The following is a 20,261-nucleotide window of genomic DNA, read 5'->3' on the forward strand; positions in this document are numbered from 1 at the left end:
CACCGTTAGCACTATCACATTTGTCGTGATATTGACACCACCGTTAACACTATCACATTTGTCGTGATATTGACACCATCTTTAATACTATCACATTTGTCGTGATATTGACACCATCTTTAATACTATCACATTTGTCGTGATATTGACACCACCGTTAACACTATCACATTTTTCGTGATATTGACACCACCGTTAACACTATCACATTTGTCGTGATATTGACACCACCGTTAACACTATCACATTTGTCGTGATATTGACACCACCGTTAATACTATTACACTTGTCGTGATATTGACACCACCGTTAATACTATCACATTTGTCGTGATATTGACACCACCGTTAAGGTTTGTAGATATACTTGCGACTTTGTAAATACTACTCGAACTATGTGTGACTATGCAGGTCCGCAATATTCAATTAGGATGTACTCTGACCCTGTGGTTTGACTTGTAAATATGTCTTCCGCCATTAATGATAACATCCCTTAATTAAGTCAAGTACTTTTTATTCAAACATATAGAGCTAAGACCCTACAATATCTAATGATCCTGCATTAATATATATCAAGAAAATAAACGATTCATGTTATTTTATATAGAATGTAGTATCAGATGTTAAACATAAGTGCTAAACATAATATCATTAAAAACATTTTAACCAGGAGAGATAAGAGATAAATGTGAGAGATCGTATAAGTGGCAGCTGAAGGTTAGCCCAAGGTCAAAGTCAGTAATCTTCGGCAGGCGAACAAACTTACCAAGCAATTACAGGATCATACCCAAAACATACATGTCAATAGATCTTTTCAATACAATGAAAGAATGACGGCATCTGTTTCGTCCTTCTAGGTCAGGACCTAAATTGTTGAATGTTAGGAGATACGCAAAAAAAAAAATCATATTGAATGAAAAAAAATTAAAACCAAATGGGATAGTGCACCAATTCCAGAATTCAATGAATATCCACATTTTAAATGTCATGATTTCAAGGATGCTTTCCGATAACACCCAATTTATAATTTGAAGCAAAAACTAGAAGTATTCAAACTGATGTATCAACACGTAAACAAGAGAAAACAGAAACAAAAGTGAAATTTATTCAATGATTTTTACATTCCTTTTCATTTGTGTTACAGTGGTGATTATTTGGAATCAAAAAATGAAAACTATTAAAACTCATGGGACTGGAATTCTAATTAGCAGATGGATGGGGAGCCAAAACGATCGGAGCCCAGGAAGAGATGGCATCGTGACTAAAGCAACCCTCTGATGCGGATCCATTGTGACAACCTGACAAAAACAGATACTGCTTCCCCTTGAAGTTTGTGTGTTCATAGCCTATCCATCTGTGAAAAAAGATAAAGTTTAGACTTTTTTCAAGTCATTGTAATACTCAACAGAAATAACATAAAACGATAAAAACAGGTTTCGTGAGATCTGAACAAATAAAAAATACATTTGTGTAATACTTTAGAATTTAAATCTAGATTAAATTCTAATTTGTAAAACAACACTATTTCACTTACCCTCCGCTATGAACTTCCACTGATGACACTTTGTCATTAAAACACAACATGCCTAGGTCTGAAATTCGATTGACCCCTTCGAAGCATTCTTTGCGGCCAGCAAAACATTTGTGCTCATATATAGTACTAGAAGGTTTTACTGCAAAATCCTGCAATTAAGAGTTTCAACATTCAAACATCAGTATCTCAACACCGGATTTATAAAAGTCTAATCAGATTTGTTTAATTTGCTGGTAAGACCACTTAACTTCTGATGGCTACTAATATTACATATCAATTAATGTACTTTAAACAGACTGGATTGCCTGCTCTTGTCTGTCTACTCTCCGCTAGACTTCGCTTGGGAAAAAACGAGCGCAGTTTAGCGGTGAAAGCAGGTCATCCAGTCTACTCTAACACCATTTGCTCCATTAAACAGTTAGCTAGCAACAAACATCAGCGACCCCAGATCAATAATCAATGGTCACCTGATAACAAATACTGACAAGAAGAACGGTAACAGGGGACTCAGATTCTGATAATAAAATACCTATAGCGAAAAAACCCCACCAAAGTCAATGTTTCATGCAACGGTACGTTGCAAAAATAATTATTGCAAACTCGATAGTTTGGGCTAGTGAAGGCATCATCTTAAAAAAACATCAAACGATTAGACTGCAACTTAGTTACAAGCTCGATATTTTGGACTAGGTAAGGCATAATCTTAAACCATCAACAATTACATGTAAACGTAGTGACAAACTCGATATTGTGAGCTAGTTACGGTATTTTATTTTCATCGATTAAATCTAGTTATACTTACAAACTCGATGGGTTTGAGTGAGCTGATCGTGTCATCCACATCACAAGGTAGGTTGATCCGCTGTCCCTCCCATACCACGTATATCTTACCTCCTAGAAAGCAATGCTGGTACAAAACCCATCTGGATACATAAACAATCACTTTAGTACCCGGAACATCATCAAATTAATTAAAATCATTAGTTACTAGTATTTCATCGTGAGTCTTTCGCTGATTACTTTGTGTATAAACTATCAAAATATCTCAATGAGTCCCCAAAACTACTGGTCAGTAAAGAAATGTTAGATCCGCGCGAGGCGTCATACTTACAATCCACTATGGACCTCCAGGGACGACACACGGTTATTGAATCCTGAAAAGCATAAAGTATATTTGGGGTCGTAGATATCCGTACTACATCCCTGGAAATCCCTCTCTGTATACAGTGTAATCTGAAAGACGAAGGGAAACACTGCTGAACAGAAATTTTTTAATCGACCAGTTTGCACTCTACGTGTGACAAGGCAAGGCTGAAGGCCGTACAGTTCGATAAAACTATAATATTTACTGAAAGCGAAATATATTTAAGAAAATGTGAGGATTACATATCAGTTAAAACCGTATGGCTGCAATATAATTATAAAAAAATTCGGACTTGTTATCAAAATCGTAAATCTAAATTACTGAGAAAAAAGGTAAAATATCAACAAAATAGAGTTAACAAGGTGACACTTTACAAACTGTTAAACTGTACCTTTGGTGATTTGGAAGACATGGCTACCCTGCAGTGACGTTGCTGACCTTAGATGGACAATATATTCGGCGTTCACTATGAGATTTTTCTGATGAGCTTGCGTTGATAATTTTACGTATATATATGTATATGTACCATGAGAACAGGATGAGTTCGTCATATTATCGTGTCGTGACATCGTTTCTATCCATCCGGTAGTACGACAGAGACATTCCGACTGTGTGTTCGTTGTTCTTTTCGGTTTTATTAGCATGTCATGCAGAACGTCATTATCCTTGAGCATGCATGAGCAAATTAAACCTAATGAACTTAGTATACTGGAATAAAAATGGATTGTGAAAAGTATAGTTATAATTTGGGTCAGATTTGCACTGAATTGAACTTTAATATCTTGACCAACATTTTTTCATATACTTCATATAAGTAGCGTTCTCCTACTGTTGTGACGTTCGTCAAATAATTTTGTGTGGTTTGCATGCGGTCCATCACACGTATTACTTTGGACTTTGTAGCACACTCGTGACGTCAATATACATTGTTGATTAACAACGCGCGTAAATCACGCGCCATACCCTTTTTATCTATTTATTTATTTTTGCGTATGAAAATAACTTAAACTGCAGGACAGTGTAATTTTACGTGCTACATACATTATTAATTATGTCAAGCTTATAATCTAACCTTGCGGTAAGCCCAAGGAAATCCATCAGAAGGCAAACTTAATAATAATAATATCGAACTTAATTATTATAGCAATTAGGTATTGGTGATATCTAACAGTAATCCTCATATTTTACAATGAGAAGTACATCCAGTAAATAGAACAGCCGAAACACCTGATTGTGACGTAATAAAACAGGTCTGGCACTTACAGGTATAGTGCCATCATTACATTAAAAATCCAGTACATTTACAACGGGCTGGCGACAATCATATGTAAATATATATCAAAACATGATACCAAAGGATTTTGAGGCAATGAATAGTATACACAAATTACAATAACGAAGGCCAGCCTCGATTACCCGACTGAAAAGTTTCGGATTATGTACCCTCCTTAGATGTTGGAATTTCCGGGTACTTTTTTTCGCGTTGTGTATTCATGGTGAAATGTATAAAATGAAAAAAATCTAGTTTCCATCTCTCTTGTTGGCGTCAATAATATCATCAATATCACTGTACAGATTAAATAATATATTCTGACCAGGGGCCAACAAGAATGATTAATATAAGTTGAAAGCTTCTTTCGCAAATGTTGTTAAAGAAATGAAGTTTATTTTTAAACCACTGAACTGAACAAATAAAACCACGATATAAAAGGGGATTATTTTTTTATATAATGTCACTATTGTTTTGAAATCAAACATTGGCGAAAAAAAATTTGTCTCAGAAAACGATTTTTGAAATCATAGGATTGTCTTGTTCATTTTCTCTGTAGAATCACTTGGAGGAGAGGCTAGAGATTTCCCACATATATCCTGCGTTAACAAGACTGCAAAAGCTTGAAACAGCAAATTCACCACTGATCGAATGCGATCTCTGAAATAAAAACAAAAGGAATCCTTAAGAAGTTAGTGAGAGCAATTTCACTACTAAAACTGATCACAAGTGAATAGCACATCTTAAAACAAACGTAGAGTTAGATGCAATAGAGCTAAACAATGAATTAAACTGTATCATACATCCGTTTTCTACATCTAAAGCTCGTCAGTGATGCTAAGGGCATACAGTTTGAAGTCTAGGAGGCGACTAAGGAAAATCCAATGGTATCAAAAGAAAAATCAAAATTTATAGGGGATAAAACCATGACATTTAATGTAATTTTGACAGCATTAGACCAGCATCAAATACATGTATATAGCCATGCCGCTATTCGATTGAATTTAAACGTGTCATGCAGGTTACAGCAAACCTTGATGATTGCAGTTCACCAGCAGTGTTACCTGCTATCTCAAATATTGTACGAAAGACTAGCTAAAGAATAACACATTTTGATAATTTAAAGTTAAACATTGCAAAGCAAAACAAAGTGCATAATACATTTCCTTTTACTGTCAGTGATGTCCAATCAACAAAACATGATGAACATCAGCTGTTGAACTGGCCAGTGATGCTACATCATACAACTGTTTCACTTCTAGGCCTGGTTACACATAAGCATCCTTCAAGGGGTTCAGTGATTCTACATCATACAGATGTTTCATCCTTCTAGGACTCGTCAGTGATGCTACATCATACAGATGTTTCATCCTTCTAGGACCCGTCAGTGATGCTACCAACAGAATGATTAATATATGCTTGATATAGCTTTTTTCGCAAATGTTGTTAAAGAAATGAAGTTTATTTTTAAACCACTGAACTGAACAAATAAAACCACGATATAAAAGGGGATTATTTTTTTATATAATGTCACTATTGTTTTGATGTCATCAAACATTGGCGATATCAGATATGCAATTTGTTGTCTCCTGCAATGTTATGTCCTCAACGCGTATTTCTATGGACTGGTCACTAATAGGTATTGTCTTGTTCAGTTCGTTCTCTGTAGAATCACTTGGAGGAGAGGCTAGAGATTTCCCACATATATCCTGCGTTAACAAGGCTGCAAAAGCTTGAAACAGCAAATTCACTACTGATCGAATGCGATCTCTGAAATAAAAACAAAAGGAATCCTTAAGAAGTTAGTGAGAGCAATGTAATGTGAATATTGTTTAGTCCTTCTAGGACTCGTAAGTGATGCTACATCGTACAGCTGTTTAGTCCTTCTAGGACTAGGAGTTAAAGGATATATCCTTAGCATCAATGACGAATTCTAGGAGGATGAAACAGCTGTATAATGAAGTTTTCTCCAGCAACTGATTCACCTTTATCTAATTCAGAGTTTGTTTAAAAATTGCTATACACTTGTATAATACCGAATGATAAATAATATAATACTTACAATAACCAGTCGAAAGTATATAGAAGAGTAACAGATTCGGCCGGTATATTGAGGGCTGCAATGATTATTATTACTGCCATCAGTGAGGACGACGGTATAGGCGCCGCTCCAGTCGATGTTATTGTTGTCAAAAGACTTAAATGAAAATAAATGAAAAATAGATATATATGATTGAAGAAAGAATTGAAAGCCATTATGAAGGGAAAACAGATCACGGATATAATCTGACATCTGGTTCACGAAAACAGTAAAAAGACGAATCTATATGAAAGTTCACCGAGTGTAACATGCATATCACTGTAACAAGCTTTAGCTTAGTAATTGTATGTTGAATATTGTATCATATTAAATGTATCAGTGCAGGTCATTCGTAAAAGGGTTTCGATTTTCTTATTATTAAGAATGAAGATGCATATCAGCAGTGATAACCACTTACTACACGAGTTAGTGTCTGTGATATAAAATGTTTACCAAATAAGCATAACCGTAGCCACGTTTGAAGTTGACCCAAACATCTGATAGACAAAGAGAGCCGACAAAGCAATGTAAAAGGCTGATCCGGATCTGCATAGCGTCATTACAAACGGCATCACAAATCGACATACCCTCCTGTCCACGCCATGCTCATTTTCTAGGATGGTCATCACAGCAGGCATAGTAATAGGCCTGAAACACACAGATACAGATGTAAATAGAAGTCTTTAAGCTATTTTGTGTATTGTCATTAAAAAATTTAGGGATATTAAAAACAACGTGCAGTGATTGCTTATCAAAGTAATGTGAACTGAATTTTGATTTACATTATTAGCTTTGATACAAGCATAATTCGTTTGGTCGTTAAATGTTTTTTCCTCTAATAAATGTGTTTGATTGTTTTATCTTTTGCACCATGCTGTTGTCAGAAGTTAATCGTTTTTAGCAAATTGTGTAACTAATTTGTACTTATGACAGGACTATAAAAGTTTGGAACGCACGGGCAGTATAGTTGTTAACATAAAATTCCTTTTAGTACAAGAAGTTAACAAGGGTGAATATGATGGAAGGACGAATTACGACCGTTAAAATATCGAGTTCATATTCAATAAAATATCCCACGGCACGAAATACAAAGGCAAGGAAGAAAAAAGCAGGTGCTACTCTACAGATCAAAGCATACAAAATCAACATTCATGTATGGTTATTACTGGTTTAAACAACGTACGTGTTTGCCGTTGCAAATGTCATCATGATCGGCTGCGATAGAGATAAGACAAATGGAAATGGATTTGTCCTCCGTAAAATGAAAAAGCTGACGGGTATCACCAGTCCACAAAACACCATCCCTCCTGCAGCCGTTACGATGAACATTCCCAACTTCTGGAAATCATCTGCTATGTTATCGGCTGAGCATATGATTTTCGTTATTAGACTCGCCACCCCAATAGGAGTTAACCTTAAACGAAACTCAGTTAAGAGTAACACAAATATCATGTGTTGTATGGTTTGAGAAAGACTATTTCTTATTATAAATTTGCTATTATAGCATACGAGTAACGGATGTCTGGTTGTATTAAAATGTGCTTTTCACTTTTGCAAAATCTTTTTACACACGTCTACATGAAAAAGGTTGAATTTATACAAAATATATAAGATAATTTTAAGATTTCGTTTCGAAGAACGTGCATCTGGGCCCAGCAGGGACACAAGGTTTATCAGACCTTGAAATGAGGAAACGACATGGTCATTACGTCAATAAACGTTAAAACACCGACTGATGAACGTAAAATCGTCACATGTATATTGACATTAAGATAATATATATGTCTATAACTTCCTATAGATCTGTTTTGTTAAGGTTTAGCAATGCTTCAAAGCATTCTGATAATAAAATCTCGTTATACATTTATTACCACATGATCCAGCGCAGAACCTGCATGATGACGTCACTGGCAGAACTAAAGAAAGCTTGGAACGGCTTACTGACGTCACGAAGGACTCCAGATGCTATCCCAAATAGAGTACATATCATGACCAAACCTGCGTAATATAGAAGTAAGGAACATGTCAGAGCATCGCGAATTTGGCTGGTTTACTTTTTTCAATGTACATCAAATAATTTAGAAATAAACTTATACTTTCTAAGAATTACGAATATTATTAAAACTATGAGAAAAGACATTTCTAGCTTGAGACCTAAAATACTCATCTCCTTTTAAAAAAGACAAATTTACCCAGTATGTTGGGACTTCTGACTGTTTTCATATGTCGTAACCGTGTGTCCTTCAACGAAGTTTCATTTAGCATCATTTCTAGTTGAGAAGTCTTCTCAAGATTGTAAGTTGTCTGTGTCTGAAAAATTAACATTTGTTTACGACATTTGTTTCAGTTACTGTTCAATTAACAAATGTGATTTATCTGGAGACAGCATACGAAAATCTGATCATATGGCTTACCTGAAAACAATGTTTCACATTTGGAACCACGTACATGGTAATCTATATTCATGAGTGTTAATGATGTGATATACTGGTTATTGTGTAGATATATTAATAAACCATGACTTTTCGAGTCCTCATCTTTTCCCTATTCAAATCAGGGTGTCTGTTGAATAGGTTTAAAAAACAAGAAAATACCAACATGTCAACATATTAACGATCCAAAATCAAAGTCAATAAAACTAGTAAAAAAATATGGTCAAAAGACCAGATGCTCCAAAATAGTAAGCTTCTGCTTTATCAATGGCAACCGCCATGTAAATCTTGGTCAACAAAAAAAACAAGAAGCATTAAACACGTCCGTATGTCTGAGGTTGATTAATACGTTGATATAAAGGGATAAACAAATGAGTTTCATAACAGGAAAAGGTACGAACTCATTCATAGTTGTAGAATTAAGACTGATTGTGATGATGGACATCTTTCTGAAATATCATTCCAAACTCAAAATTGAGGACAAAATGTGAAAAATAGATCAAGTGAGCAGGGGATCACATATATCCATCCCTTCATTTTTCCTGCCGAATTGACCGTTGATCTATACCTTTCACCATTGACCACGAAAATCTAATCAGGTGTAGATATTGGAGGGGAGATGTAAATCTGTAAATGGGTTCATGAGATATAATGTTCACAAGGTTACTACAGTCAATCACTATGTACCCCCTCCTACATAGGTGTATGATAAATCTTAATGAGAAGACTACATATTAAAGCAGGAGAATAAGAGATTGTGTTCGAGAACAGTAATCAACTTTTTGTTTTATCGAGTTTATTCGCCTTCCAAATCTTTTTTAATCCATGAAATAACGTCACGATCTCAAATGACAACAAGGTTAAAAAAGTTTTTCGATACCGTGTATGTTTACGAACTAGCAGGGGCACTTCGAAATTTATACTGCTCAAGGCAATAGAATGTTCCCTAAGGAGATCACTGGATTTGGAAGAAGACAAATAAGATAAAACCCTCTCTTTACAAAACAATTAAAAACCAGCCGAAGCTATACTTTCAATGTTACTTTCAATGATTATGTTTTTGTAGGTCTTTTTCCATATCTCCCGGTGTTAAGAGATTTAATCATGATATCACTTTGTGTTTGTACACGTGTATGATTACTCACCGGACATCTCGGGATCATTATTGACTCATGTAATACACATGTTAGTATCAGAACTCTTAGTGCTCAGTGATAATTGATGTCTAGAGTCCGAGTGGTGATGAGGTAGTATTGCAATTGTTATTTGAAAATAGTGATGTATATAAATTCCTTAGTGTTATGTCATATAGATACATATGCGACTGGTCTTGATATCAAATTTAAAACTGTACATGCTTGATTTGTCATGAAGAGAATGAGTAAGTACATGTAATCATCAGTTTAGTAGTGGAAAGCACGAAGAAGAAGGATTCATGCTATAGGCCTATTTCATATGTCTAGTCGGGGATGTTGCTTTCATTACTCCTTCAAATTACATATATTTACATATATACAACAAAATCAACGGAATTCATTTCAACGGAAAGAAATGTTAAATCCTCAGGATTGTACACATGCAATTGTCTATGTAGAATATGTAGAGTGAACTCGACTTACGAGATTGTTATATCATAAGATAAGAAAAAATGTCATATATTAGCCATTCAAGCAGTTAAACATGGTATTCGCGATATGCTGCGAATTATATCATAAGGCCTATAAGCTTAAGACAAAAAATGAATACATCATACGCACTGTTGCTAACATTTTAATGATAATAACCTTATTTAGCACAAGTTCAACGACTTCTTTGTTGGTATCTATGTAGTTTGCCGACATCTGTTAATTATTTCAAGAAATATCTATATCTTTCACATTCTTCATCGTTTTCTCGTCCATTCTTGTGAAGAAAGTTTACCACGGAATTTATCATAAAAAGCCACGCCTGTTTTGATAAACCATGTAAGAGGTACAATCCCGGAACATGGTCGCACAACCACCGTGGTGGTACTAACAGTGAAACTTAAAATCAAAACTTCCGGTTTTTTATTAAGTTACCCTTTCAAATATAAATGTTCATCTATCTAACACTAATATCTTCTATAGAATAATGTAAAACAAAGACCTGGTCGCATAATAAGAAATTTCGAACGAATGGCGGAAGGGAGACAATTTTAACAAAGACGAAAGAAAAGCAGTTCTAAGTTGTCATATAAAACAACTTATAACATTACTACATTTCATTTTATTTTTTGGAAAAGGATTTCAAAACACATTTTATATCTATGCATTGTTTGGTCATTCTGTTCGCTAATATTAGGTTCAGACTATAAATAGCCTAGTTAGCAGCTTATCCGGGTCTTACCTTGAGTCTTACAGCGTCTAAAAAGTACTGTATCATATCACAATTTATTAATTAAGGCTTTAATGGAGTAAAATATGAATAATATGCTACATCAATTGCATGTCATCACAGACAATTTGAATACCCTAACACCACAAAGTTGTGTGAAATGCAAATTGTAAAGGGAAAAGTAGAGTGATTTGCCTGTTTCGTTTGTCTATCTTCCCATGAGAAATGTATGTTAGATGTCTAAATTATGCTATATCGTAATTGAGGATGTTGAAAATTTGGGTACAATTAACTTCGAAATTCTGTCAATTTCTATTTACAATAATGGCTATTTTTAGTAACAATGACCTAGTTTTTGACAACAGAAAGTCGAAACGCAAGCTCGTGCAAGAAGTGATATTTGCAAATGTGTGTGAAGTATTGTGACAGTCGGAAAAGAAATGGAACCAGCAGAGCGGTGACGTTGAAAGTCAATTTCTGTTTGAAGAAGCGGTGACCCTTTTTTCCGTAGATTGTTTAAACACGAATCCGTACAAAATGTGATATTTGTTGAAACGCATATGACGTATCCTGACAATCAGATAAGAGATGCGGCCAGTAGAAGAGTGATGTCTATAGGACACGTCGCTAGGTTATTAAAAATTAAGAAAAACATCATTTATTGAATCAAACATGATGTACGCAGAAAATCTAGAATATATCTAGCTGGTGAAACATATCGCACATGATTGATGGGAGATAACTACGTTAAAATCACGGCTAGTAAAGAAACCATTCAATATTTGTTGGCTCAGAAATATTGAACTCACTTGAAGGAATGTGGCCTCAACGATGTTGTCCGGAAAGAAATTCCTGAAACAGATTATATATCAATCAACTCAATGTGAAAGCGGTTTACTCCAGAGCTCCACCTTCACCGACTGTGAAATTCTCCTGTAAAATCTATTTACTATGTTATTGCCGATGATACAATATTGCTGTTGGCACCTTCCTATCTAGATGTTGACATTTCTGTCGATCACTTTGATCACTTTTCTTCAGTCTTCTTTAGCAGTATTTAGCATCATTGACAAAACTGCAGTTAATTGGTATTCCTCTGACTCCCCATTTGGGCAGTAAGTAAGAAAAATGTATAAAAAAATAAGTTTTTCTCCTCTAAATATTTCTAATTGTTACGGTCACTCTAAAGAAACAGGATTTTAACGGTTCTCGAATAAGATTTTTTTAAGTATCAAAATTATCTGCATGACGTCAAACACGTTAAAACCATAATGATCCAGCCAATGGTTTTTTTTTTTCAAAATAAAAGATTTTGGGGTGGGGGAGGGAAATCTGATCGAAAAAAGAAAAACCAGATTCTGACATTTTGTTAAAGAAATGATCTATTACAGTTTATTCTTAAATATCATATCTGGTCAGAATATGATAAAGACAGCTGTGTATTGTACAGTTTAATTCCTTAATCATTACTTTGATATAATGTATTTAATTCTAAACTTGTGCCAAAATGTATTGTTCACTGTTGTATGTTCTCTACAAGGACCCCCGCCCCCTCGTCTACCCATCCAACCCCTTTCATGAAAAATGACACTATTCCCTTTTAATCTCAGGCTTTACCCATTTGCTTTTGTTGTGGTGAATAATAAGACTCACCAGCACAAAGACAGAAGGTACACAAGTGAACAGCACATTTTAATACACATGTAGAATTTGATCTCGGATAGAGATGTCTTGTTGCGTGTTTGTTTTACATTATTTTATTTCATTAGTCGCAATCCCTTGTTATTTACCATTGTATGACATTGCTATGATGTAACCTTATCAACCTCTGTTGTGTGTTACCAGCCCATTAAATCCAAACAGTGTAGGAATATTGCAAGTAATGTGAACAAATTGAGTTGTCTTTTCTCATGATAAGATCAATATAGAAATTGCTTTCATGGATAATTGCAAATTCAACATGATGAGCTTCATTGAATTTGCTCTTATCCTGTTCGCATTTTATGTCCACGAATCCAAAATGAAAGCAGTTAACTGTTTAATTAATCACATTCCAAATATGTTAAGATATTACCGTAGAAGATCGGCCAGAACATCACTGGTGTCCATGGTAGTGCCGTGATTAGACTGATGTTTCTCCGTCGTGAATTTCTCCTTGACTGCATTGCCTAAATGAAATAAATAAATGTAAAAGATTTTATAAACTGATGTGAAGACCTCAGACGAAATTATGCCGGGTTGCTGATAATAAATCTCCACGTCACATAAACCATATGTAGTGACCTTGTCTGTGAATACACTCCTCTGTTCTCAGGGTGGTCAAATCCAAACTAATTTTGGAGAAACTTGTACTGAATTATCTGAATCTACAGATAAATATTATTATATATATTGATATAAAGTTCACTACAGACTTCATCAAACATCGCTAAATTGTCAGATTTCATTAATTCGGACAGTTACCATGCAGCGGTATCAGGCATTGAATTTCTATAAATTAGCTTCGAGAATTCTTCACATGACAGATTCGACTCCACAATGGTAGAGTGATCATTTACTGACTTCGTGTGGGTTATATCCCTAACGCTACCCTGTCAAACGCTGCAGCTCAGATTGATTATAGAATGAGTGTACTGACAGACGACGCCAGTATCTGTGTGAGAATCATCATTGAAATCGAGCTTGTGACATGATAAAGGTATCATGTTAGTCATTTTTACCTTGTTAGAGATTGTGATGACATGTTTGTATTTTCTTTATAGTTTTCATTTGGATCGATTTGACTTTTATGAGAGTAAACCTCATTGTAAATATTGTATATTCTTGTCGTTACTGGAAAAAATGCGCGTAGCTACTGCGAGTTATTTGTTGATGTGTTTATGTAAATATCTGGCATGCGTGCCTTATTACTTTTCACAAAATAAATACGTACATTAACATATTTGAAAAGAATAAAACCAACACGACCAATATATTCCGCTAACGTTTTCAGGCCATCTTCAGGCGATACATTCATTATCATTTATTACACATTTAATCATTTAAGGGTGACTTGTTCTTTATCATTTCATGACAACATGCTGTGCTTGACAGTCTATGCAATTCTATTTCTAAAAAGCGCCTGAAATAGCCTTCACTGTGTGGTACATGTATATTTTTTAGACAATAGTAAGCATACTTAATGTAGTCAGATATACGAACCACAAGAAGACCTACCTACATCACACCTGGGCCCGTATTCACGAAACGTTCTCATGCTCAAGCATGAATTTTGTGCTTAAGCCTTATGTCTTGTTTAAGCTAAAATCAATAAATAATGCTGATTTTGCCAAAAATTTAAAAGAAATCAAAAGGACTTCAAGTCAAAGTTATATTCAATGTTTATATTCGTCATTTGTATTATTTCATATGATTTACGTGAATTATGAAAAAAAGTTTGCTTGAGCACAAAACCTATGCTTGTGCATGATAATAACTTCATGAATATGGGCCCTGGACCTATTGTTATACAAATGATCACATACCTGGTCCTACAGCGATACACAGGAGACATCCAATGACACTGGGAACAAAGTTACATACAAGAGTATATACCAGACATACAGCGCTTATTCGTCCGTTAGATTTCGGGTCCATGGTGGATGTCACTGTAAGATTAATAATTCAAGTTACATCCACTTTATAGAGTGTTTAACAGAAATACATGTTAATAGAAAGACTGTATACATTTTCGAGAATAGTTGGAAGTCTTAACTGAAAGAACATAAACTTTAACTTAAATTATTAAATACATATGCAACTGAATGGATACTTCTTGAATAATCTTCTGCTGGTGACCAGTTGTGTTTCGAAACTTCAGGAACCAGCTGAAGTGAATATTAAATAACAAACTCGATACATATATATGTGATCATCCTTTTTTAGTATTAAAATATTAAAATAAACTTCTATCGTTGTATGTGAATTTTCTGGAGTTAAAGATGTAACATGTGTTAGTTATGTTTATGTCATTGGTGATAAATAGTCCACATATCTGACACAAGTTAATGTAGATACGAATCCTTGGAACAGCTGGATTTGACTTTACATTGCCTAACGTCCTATGAATACCCAATATTATTTAACGAACGGAAAATCACTTTATCAAATTTAGCAGTACAATGAACACATGGCAATGTTTCTGATGTCTAGAAATGGAATACTAATATCATGAACAAAATCATAAGAGTTCATCTGAAGGATGACACATCATGGTACAAATAGCTGTAATTGGAGCAGTAATCAAACGAAAATAAATATTACCAGAAATAATTGATGTTATAATTAGTGGAACTATCATCATCTCCAGAACACGCAAGTAGAGTTCACCGATCATGCCTGCAACAACAAAGAAAAAAGGAAAGTTCAAGCTGACTAGAGTTCCAGTAAATATTTTGTGCGATTTACAAATATGCAGGTTGTGGATGCTACTGGTAGATTCATAGTCACGGTCAAGGTTTGCCATAACCTGTAAACCATGTTTTAATTTATTCCAAAGGTAGAACGGTTCCTCATATACACATGTGCTTGACGTCGTTCGAAAATTATCAGATATACAAAATTTACGATATTTATCTAAACATATTGCTAATGCAGTGCCCCATTTACATTTGTTTTTACAGTTTGGTTATTTAGCAATGATTTACCTCAGTTGTCCTTAGGCTTTAAAATTTCTATCGGCAATTTCCTCATGAGTCCTAGAAGGACAAATCATCTTTATGATGCAGTTAAATTCATTATTCAGATCTACAGTATCTAAATCTAAACCAAATGGTGTTATTGACTTGTGTGTCGACAGTTGACATAAATCGCTATTTTTTTTATCTCTTGAATATCTAGTTATAGACAATAGATATTTAACACATTATAGATGAAATTAAATAGACGCCATAACTCCGTAATATGATCAATTTCGCTTGATTTTGCTTGTACGATATGAAGCTGGACGTATTTTATGCTTGCTATTTAGCCTGTTGGTTCCGTAGTGTATACTTTGTTCTAATTTGAGAACGTGACGTGACTTACTTGGATTCACCAAGGTTTACATGGCGGGTATCGTCGATGAAGCAGAAGACGCGTACTCTTCTGGAACACCTGGTCTTATTCTCCTTGTACTTTTTAGAAGTTTCTATGTAATACTTTCTTTTGTTAATATTTTTGCCTGAGTTTTATGGAATTTGAGTTTGAATTATGATCACGTGCCATGTTGGTATTTTTATTTTTGCATTGGAAGGCGTTTTCATAGTTTTACCTTTTGTTTTACCATAGCTGTATCTGTCGAATAATCTCTACCATTAAGTATACTACATCTATAAAAGTGAAAATAACATCGGTAGTAATCATTATCATATCTAGTAACCTTCCAGCTAAAGTTGTCGAGTTAAATTCAAACACAGATGGATTCGATAAGTCCTTAAAACTCTCATTCAACAAAATAAAAACTTGTTAACAACGAGTTTATCATGCCATCTTCACGATCAGAATTTAAAAAAACTTAGAGTGTCAGCTTTATTGCCAACAAGATGATTGATACAATATATGTTAACATATACAATATATCGATAGCCCATTTAACAAGAATCTTGTGTTCCATTATTTCCAAAACAATTCTACATTTTTTATCTATATAAGTAATCCTACAAAAACAACAAAATGAAAAAAAAGTTGTTTTGACGTTAAAGGTATGTTTTTTATGCTTTTCATTTCGTTAACTTGACAAACATCAGAAGGGCCCTTGTAGTGCCCGGTTCTTTGTACAGTGTCTGCTATCTTCATTACAAATCTTTACAGTGTGATAATTCCATTTATAAGTCATTTGAATTTTCATGCATGTATGCGTCTGTTACAAAAACAAAGTAGATGAGTATAATTTTCTCTGTAGGCTGTGAAATCACAATCTTCAGGGAAAGAATCTAGACTGTGAGGATTTATCAATGGTTCCCTGCGGACTGGTTTTGCACGTGTCTCTATCTACTTTGTACCAGGCAATCATGAAACAAGCTTACCCTGACCAGGTGTAACACCTGTTATAAATTCTTCCCTCGACATTGTGACGAGGCCTGACTGAAGTCTACCCAAAATGACATCGTGACGAGGTCTGACTGAATTCTTCCCTCGACATCTTGACGAGGTCTGACTGAAGTCTACCCAGGTTGACATTGTGACGAGGCCTGACTGAATTATTCCCTCGAAATCGTGACGATGTCTGATTGAGGTGTATCTCGACATTATGAGATAAACACACGCATATCACCAGTGCGGCGAGATAAAAAAAATCTAACTATTGACACCTATATCTTAAACGTTCTAAACATTGATACTCAACACCATACCCTTGTTTACGCGATAGGTATTATATCTTCTAAACTAGGCCACTCTTCTTCCAAATTATCTAAGGTCGTCTAACTTAACAGCACTTCTCATTATACGTTAAACGGTGGATACAGTATAGCTAAATAATTCGCTAAACTGCTTCATGCAGCTGTTCCGAACTCCTAGAACCCGTCAATGACATTAAGGGCTTAAATTGCAGAAACTTATGAAAATTCTAATTGGTCAAAATAAATCGCAGGTGAAAGAGACTCAACATTCATGAATCTTCCTAGCACTTTAAAGAAAGTCAATTACATGTTATCTACATTATTCTTTGACAGTCACATACATTAAGACAAAATGGTCATTTTGCTTTTAAATTCTCTGACTGTTATGTACACAGTATGACAGTAATGGTTGCCTGACTTCAAATAAGGCTCTACATTTATCAGTGTCTCGTTTGTCCTCATTAATACATTAATACAAGACCACGATTTTGTTAAATTGTTCATGCAATTATTCACTTCATTGACAAGACATAATACCTTACAAAATGTTAGAGTTAGTGACTTGTCGTTATACATTCTCATGACATGAAAATACCACAAATTAAAGCTCGAAAGTGTGATATGAAGATTTCAAAATCTAAACACACAAATAGAAACACAGCATGCATCATTAACGTGATAGTGTTGTGTTGTACGTACCTATCCACATGATAGCTGTGGCGGTAGGTTTAAGCTCTCGTATGCCAAACCCTGAAGAAAGTCCCAGTACCACTCCTGCAAGTGTTAACAGCACCAGTCCGTTAGTCCTCACTAGCTGTCCACACCTGGTACGTCTGCGTTCAGCCATTTCCATTGTTAACAAGTTGCAAATATCACAGAGCGTCTACATCAGTCAACTGTCTAACCTAAAAGACAACGCACAAGGGTAAATGTTTGTATTACAAGAAGGCGAGCGCATATGTGAGGAACACGCGTCTACACATGCGTTGGACTATGATGTACGAAAACAGAACGCCAGTGATGGCTGTACAGACATCGATCCTTTCTGCTGTAGTTGTGATTCGCACTCAATTGGGCCTGTGCAAACGGAGGACTGTCATACCATGAACAGAAAGCAGCCTGTATTCTGGGTCTGTTTTAGTCTGCGAGGTCATGAAAGACACAGATACAATTAATCATGTATATTACCTACAGTAGTAATTGATATAAGCCTGTATATTTCCTACTATTTATAGTTTTGAAACCAATGCCAAGGTGAAATACAATGGAGTTAACGTTTTGGGTTCATCGAAGTAATAGTGTTTAATGGCTTTAAATGCTATAACGTGAGCAGTAGTTAATAACATAAATTACTGGGGATCTGACACTTTCTAACGGAAAACAAATCATTTCACTGTTTCAACATTCCTACGAACTTCGAGCTCAATTACACCGGTGGAATAAGAGAATTTGTTTTATAATGTTTTATAATGACGGTCATCTTGGATTTAAGACCGACCCGAAAAAAATGAAAGATCTTGATCAGCATTATCTAAACATAATTCGTGTCAACTTTCAAATTATTTTCACGTGTGGAACATAAGAAGAAGTTTAAATAAGGGTTTTCTTTTTTTTTCAGGAAAACCTTGTCTGAGCTACCATGCTATAAAATGACCACCGTGGCAGCTATAATGAAATTTTAATAAAGCCGAAAATGTAAGAACATTTTGTTGGGATATTTTTCTTAACAGACATAAAATTTCTGCTCATTGTCGTCAATGGAACCAAAGAAATAATGTGTTGGCTACGATCTTGGATTACACGCCTGTCCATAAAATAACAACACACAGCTCCATCACCACTGCTTATCAATGACTCATCAAATACCATAATATCTTATGAATGCTGCTTTAATGACGCTACCTTTTGTCTATGGAACCATTAAAAGTCGTTCGGAAAGTCGAGAATTGCCGTTAAATGTAAGAAAAACCCAAGAAGAATGTGACCATGTTCATTAGCCGTAGCAGAAAGCCTCCAAAAATGTAGCTACGTATTTCAGCATCTAAGGGAATGTAGCTGTGTACATCAACCGTAACAGGAAGCCTTTAAAAATGTGGCCATGTCCATCAACCGTAAGAATCAGAATGGCCATGTGTACATCAACCGTAACAGGAAGCCTTTAAAAATGTGGCCATGTACATCAACCGTAAGAGGAAACATCAGAATGTGGCCATGTACATCAACCGTAAGAGGAGGCATCAGAATGTGGCCATGTACATCAACCGTAACAGGAAGCCTTTAAAAATGTGGCCATGTACATCAACCGTAAGAGGAAACATCAGAATGTGGCCATGTACATCAACCGTAAGAGGAGGCATCAGAATGTGGCCATGTCCATCAACCGTAAGAGGAAGCCTTTAAAAATTTGGCCATGTCATCAACCGTAAGAGGAAGCCTTTAAAAATGTGGCCATGTACATCAACCGTAAGAGGAAACATCAGAGGGTGGCCATGTCCATCAACCGTAAGAGGAAGCATCAGAATGTGGCCATGTCCATCAACCGTAAGAGGAAGCATCAGAATGTGGCCATATCCATCAACCGTAAGAGGAAACATCAAAATGTGGCCATATCCATCAACCGTAAGAGGAAACATCAGAATGTGGCCATGTCCATCAACCGTAAGAGGAAACATCAAAATGTGGCCATGTCCATCAACCGTAAGAGGAAACATCAAAATGTGGCCATGTCCATCAACCGTAAGAGGAAACATCAAAATGTGGCCATGTCCATCAACCGTAAGAGGAGGCATCAGAATGTGGCCATGTCCATCAACCGTAAGAGGAAACATCAAAATGTGGCCATGTCTATCAACCGTAAGAGGAAACATCAGAATGTGGCCATGTCCATCAACCGTAAGAGGAAGCATCAGAATGTGGCCATGTCCATCAACCGTAAGAGGAAACATCAGAATGTGGCCATGTCCATCAACCGTAAGAGGAAACATCAGAATGTGGCCATGTCCATCAACCGTAAGAGGAAGCATCAGAATGTGGCCATGTCCATCAACCGTAAGAGGAAACATCAGAATGTGGCCATGTCCATCAACCG

The 20,261-nt window shown here is 35.5% G+C and overlaps 2 protein-coding genes across 4 annotated transcripts in view; both read right to left on the reverse strand.

Moving 5' to 3' along the window:
- Positions 1–1,127: 1,127 nt before the first annotated feature.
- On the reverse strand, positions 1,128–4,407 carry LOC132546753 (beta-crystallin A3-like). The gene is made up of 5 exons (XM_060210471.1): positions 3,069–4,407; positions 2,645–2,766; positions 2,336–2,456; positions 1,534–1,682; positions 1,128–1,353 (listed from the first exon to the last, which is right to left on the reverse strand). The coding sequence occupies exons 1-5, from the start codon at positions 3,087–3,089 to the stop codon at positions 1,200–1,202; spliced, it is 567 nt and encodes a 188-aa protein (XP_060066454.1). The 5' UTR covers positions 3,090–4,407; the 3' UTR covers positions 1,128–1,199.
- Positions 4,408–4,503: 96 nt separating this feature from the next.
- Positions 4,504–20,261, reverse strand: part of LOC132546742 (putative sodium-dependent excitatory amino acid transporter glt-3) — a 21,081-nt gene continuing 5,323 nt past the window's right edge. The window contains exons 1-11 of one of the 3 annotated variants that reach the window (XM_060210459.1): positions 17,873–18,275; positions 15,117–15,191; positions 14,339–14,461; positions 12,889–12,982; positions 11,624–11,666; positions 8,220–8,337; positions 7,899–8,025; positions 7,211–7,441; positions 6,615–6,675; positions 6,010–6,144; positions 4,504–4,607 (exon numbers count right to left, since the gene is read on the reverse strand). In XM_060210459.1, coding sequence (XP_060066442.1) covers positions 4,509–4,607; positions 6,010–6,144; positions 6,615–6,675; positions 7,211–7,441; positions 7,899–8,025; positions 8,220–8,337; positions 11,624–11,666; positions 12,889–12,982; positions 14,339–14,461; positions 15,117–15,191; positions 17,873–18,026 — 1,260 coding nt within the window. In that variant the 5' untranslated portion in view covers positions 18,027–18,275 and the 3' untranslated portion in view covers positions 4,504–4,508. Of the gene's footprint in view, positions 4,608–5,452; positions 5,718–6,009; positions 6,145–6,480; positions 6,676–7,210; positions 7,442–7,898; positions 8,026–8,219; positions 8,338–11,623; positions 11,667–12,888; positions 12,983–14,338; positions 14,462–15,116; positions 15,192–17,872; positions 18,276–20,261 lie in introns of those variants that run through there. The other 2 variants (XM_060210457.1, XM_060210458.1) reach the window with 2 other exon arrangements.

Source organism: Ylistrum balloti, unplaced genomic scaffold, assembly GCF_031769215.1.
Source record: "Ylistrum balloti isolate Yb309-2 unplaced genomic scaffold, AGI_CSIRO_Ybal_v1 Utg369912, whole genome shotgun sequence".
In the NCBI taxonomy this organism is placed as follows: Eukaryota; Metazoa; Mollusca; class Bivalvia; order Pectinida; family Pectinidae; genus Ylistrum; species Ylistrum balloti.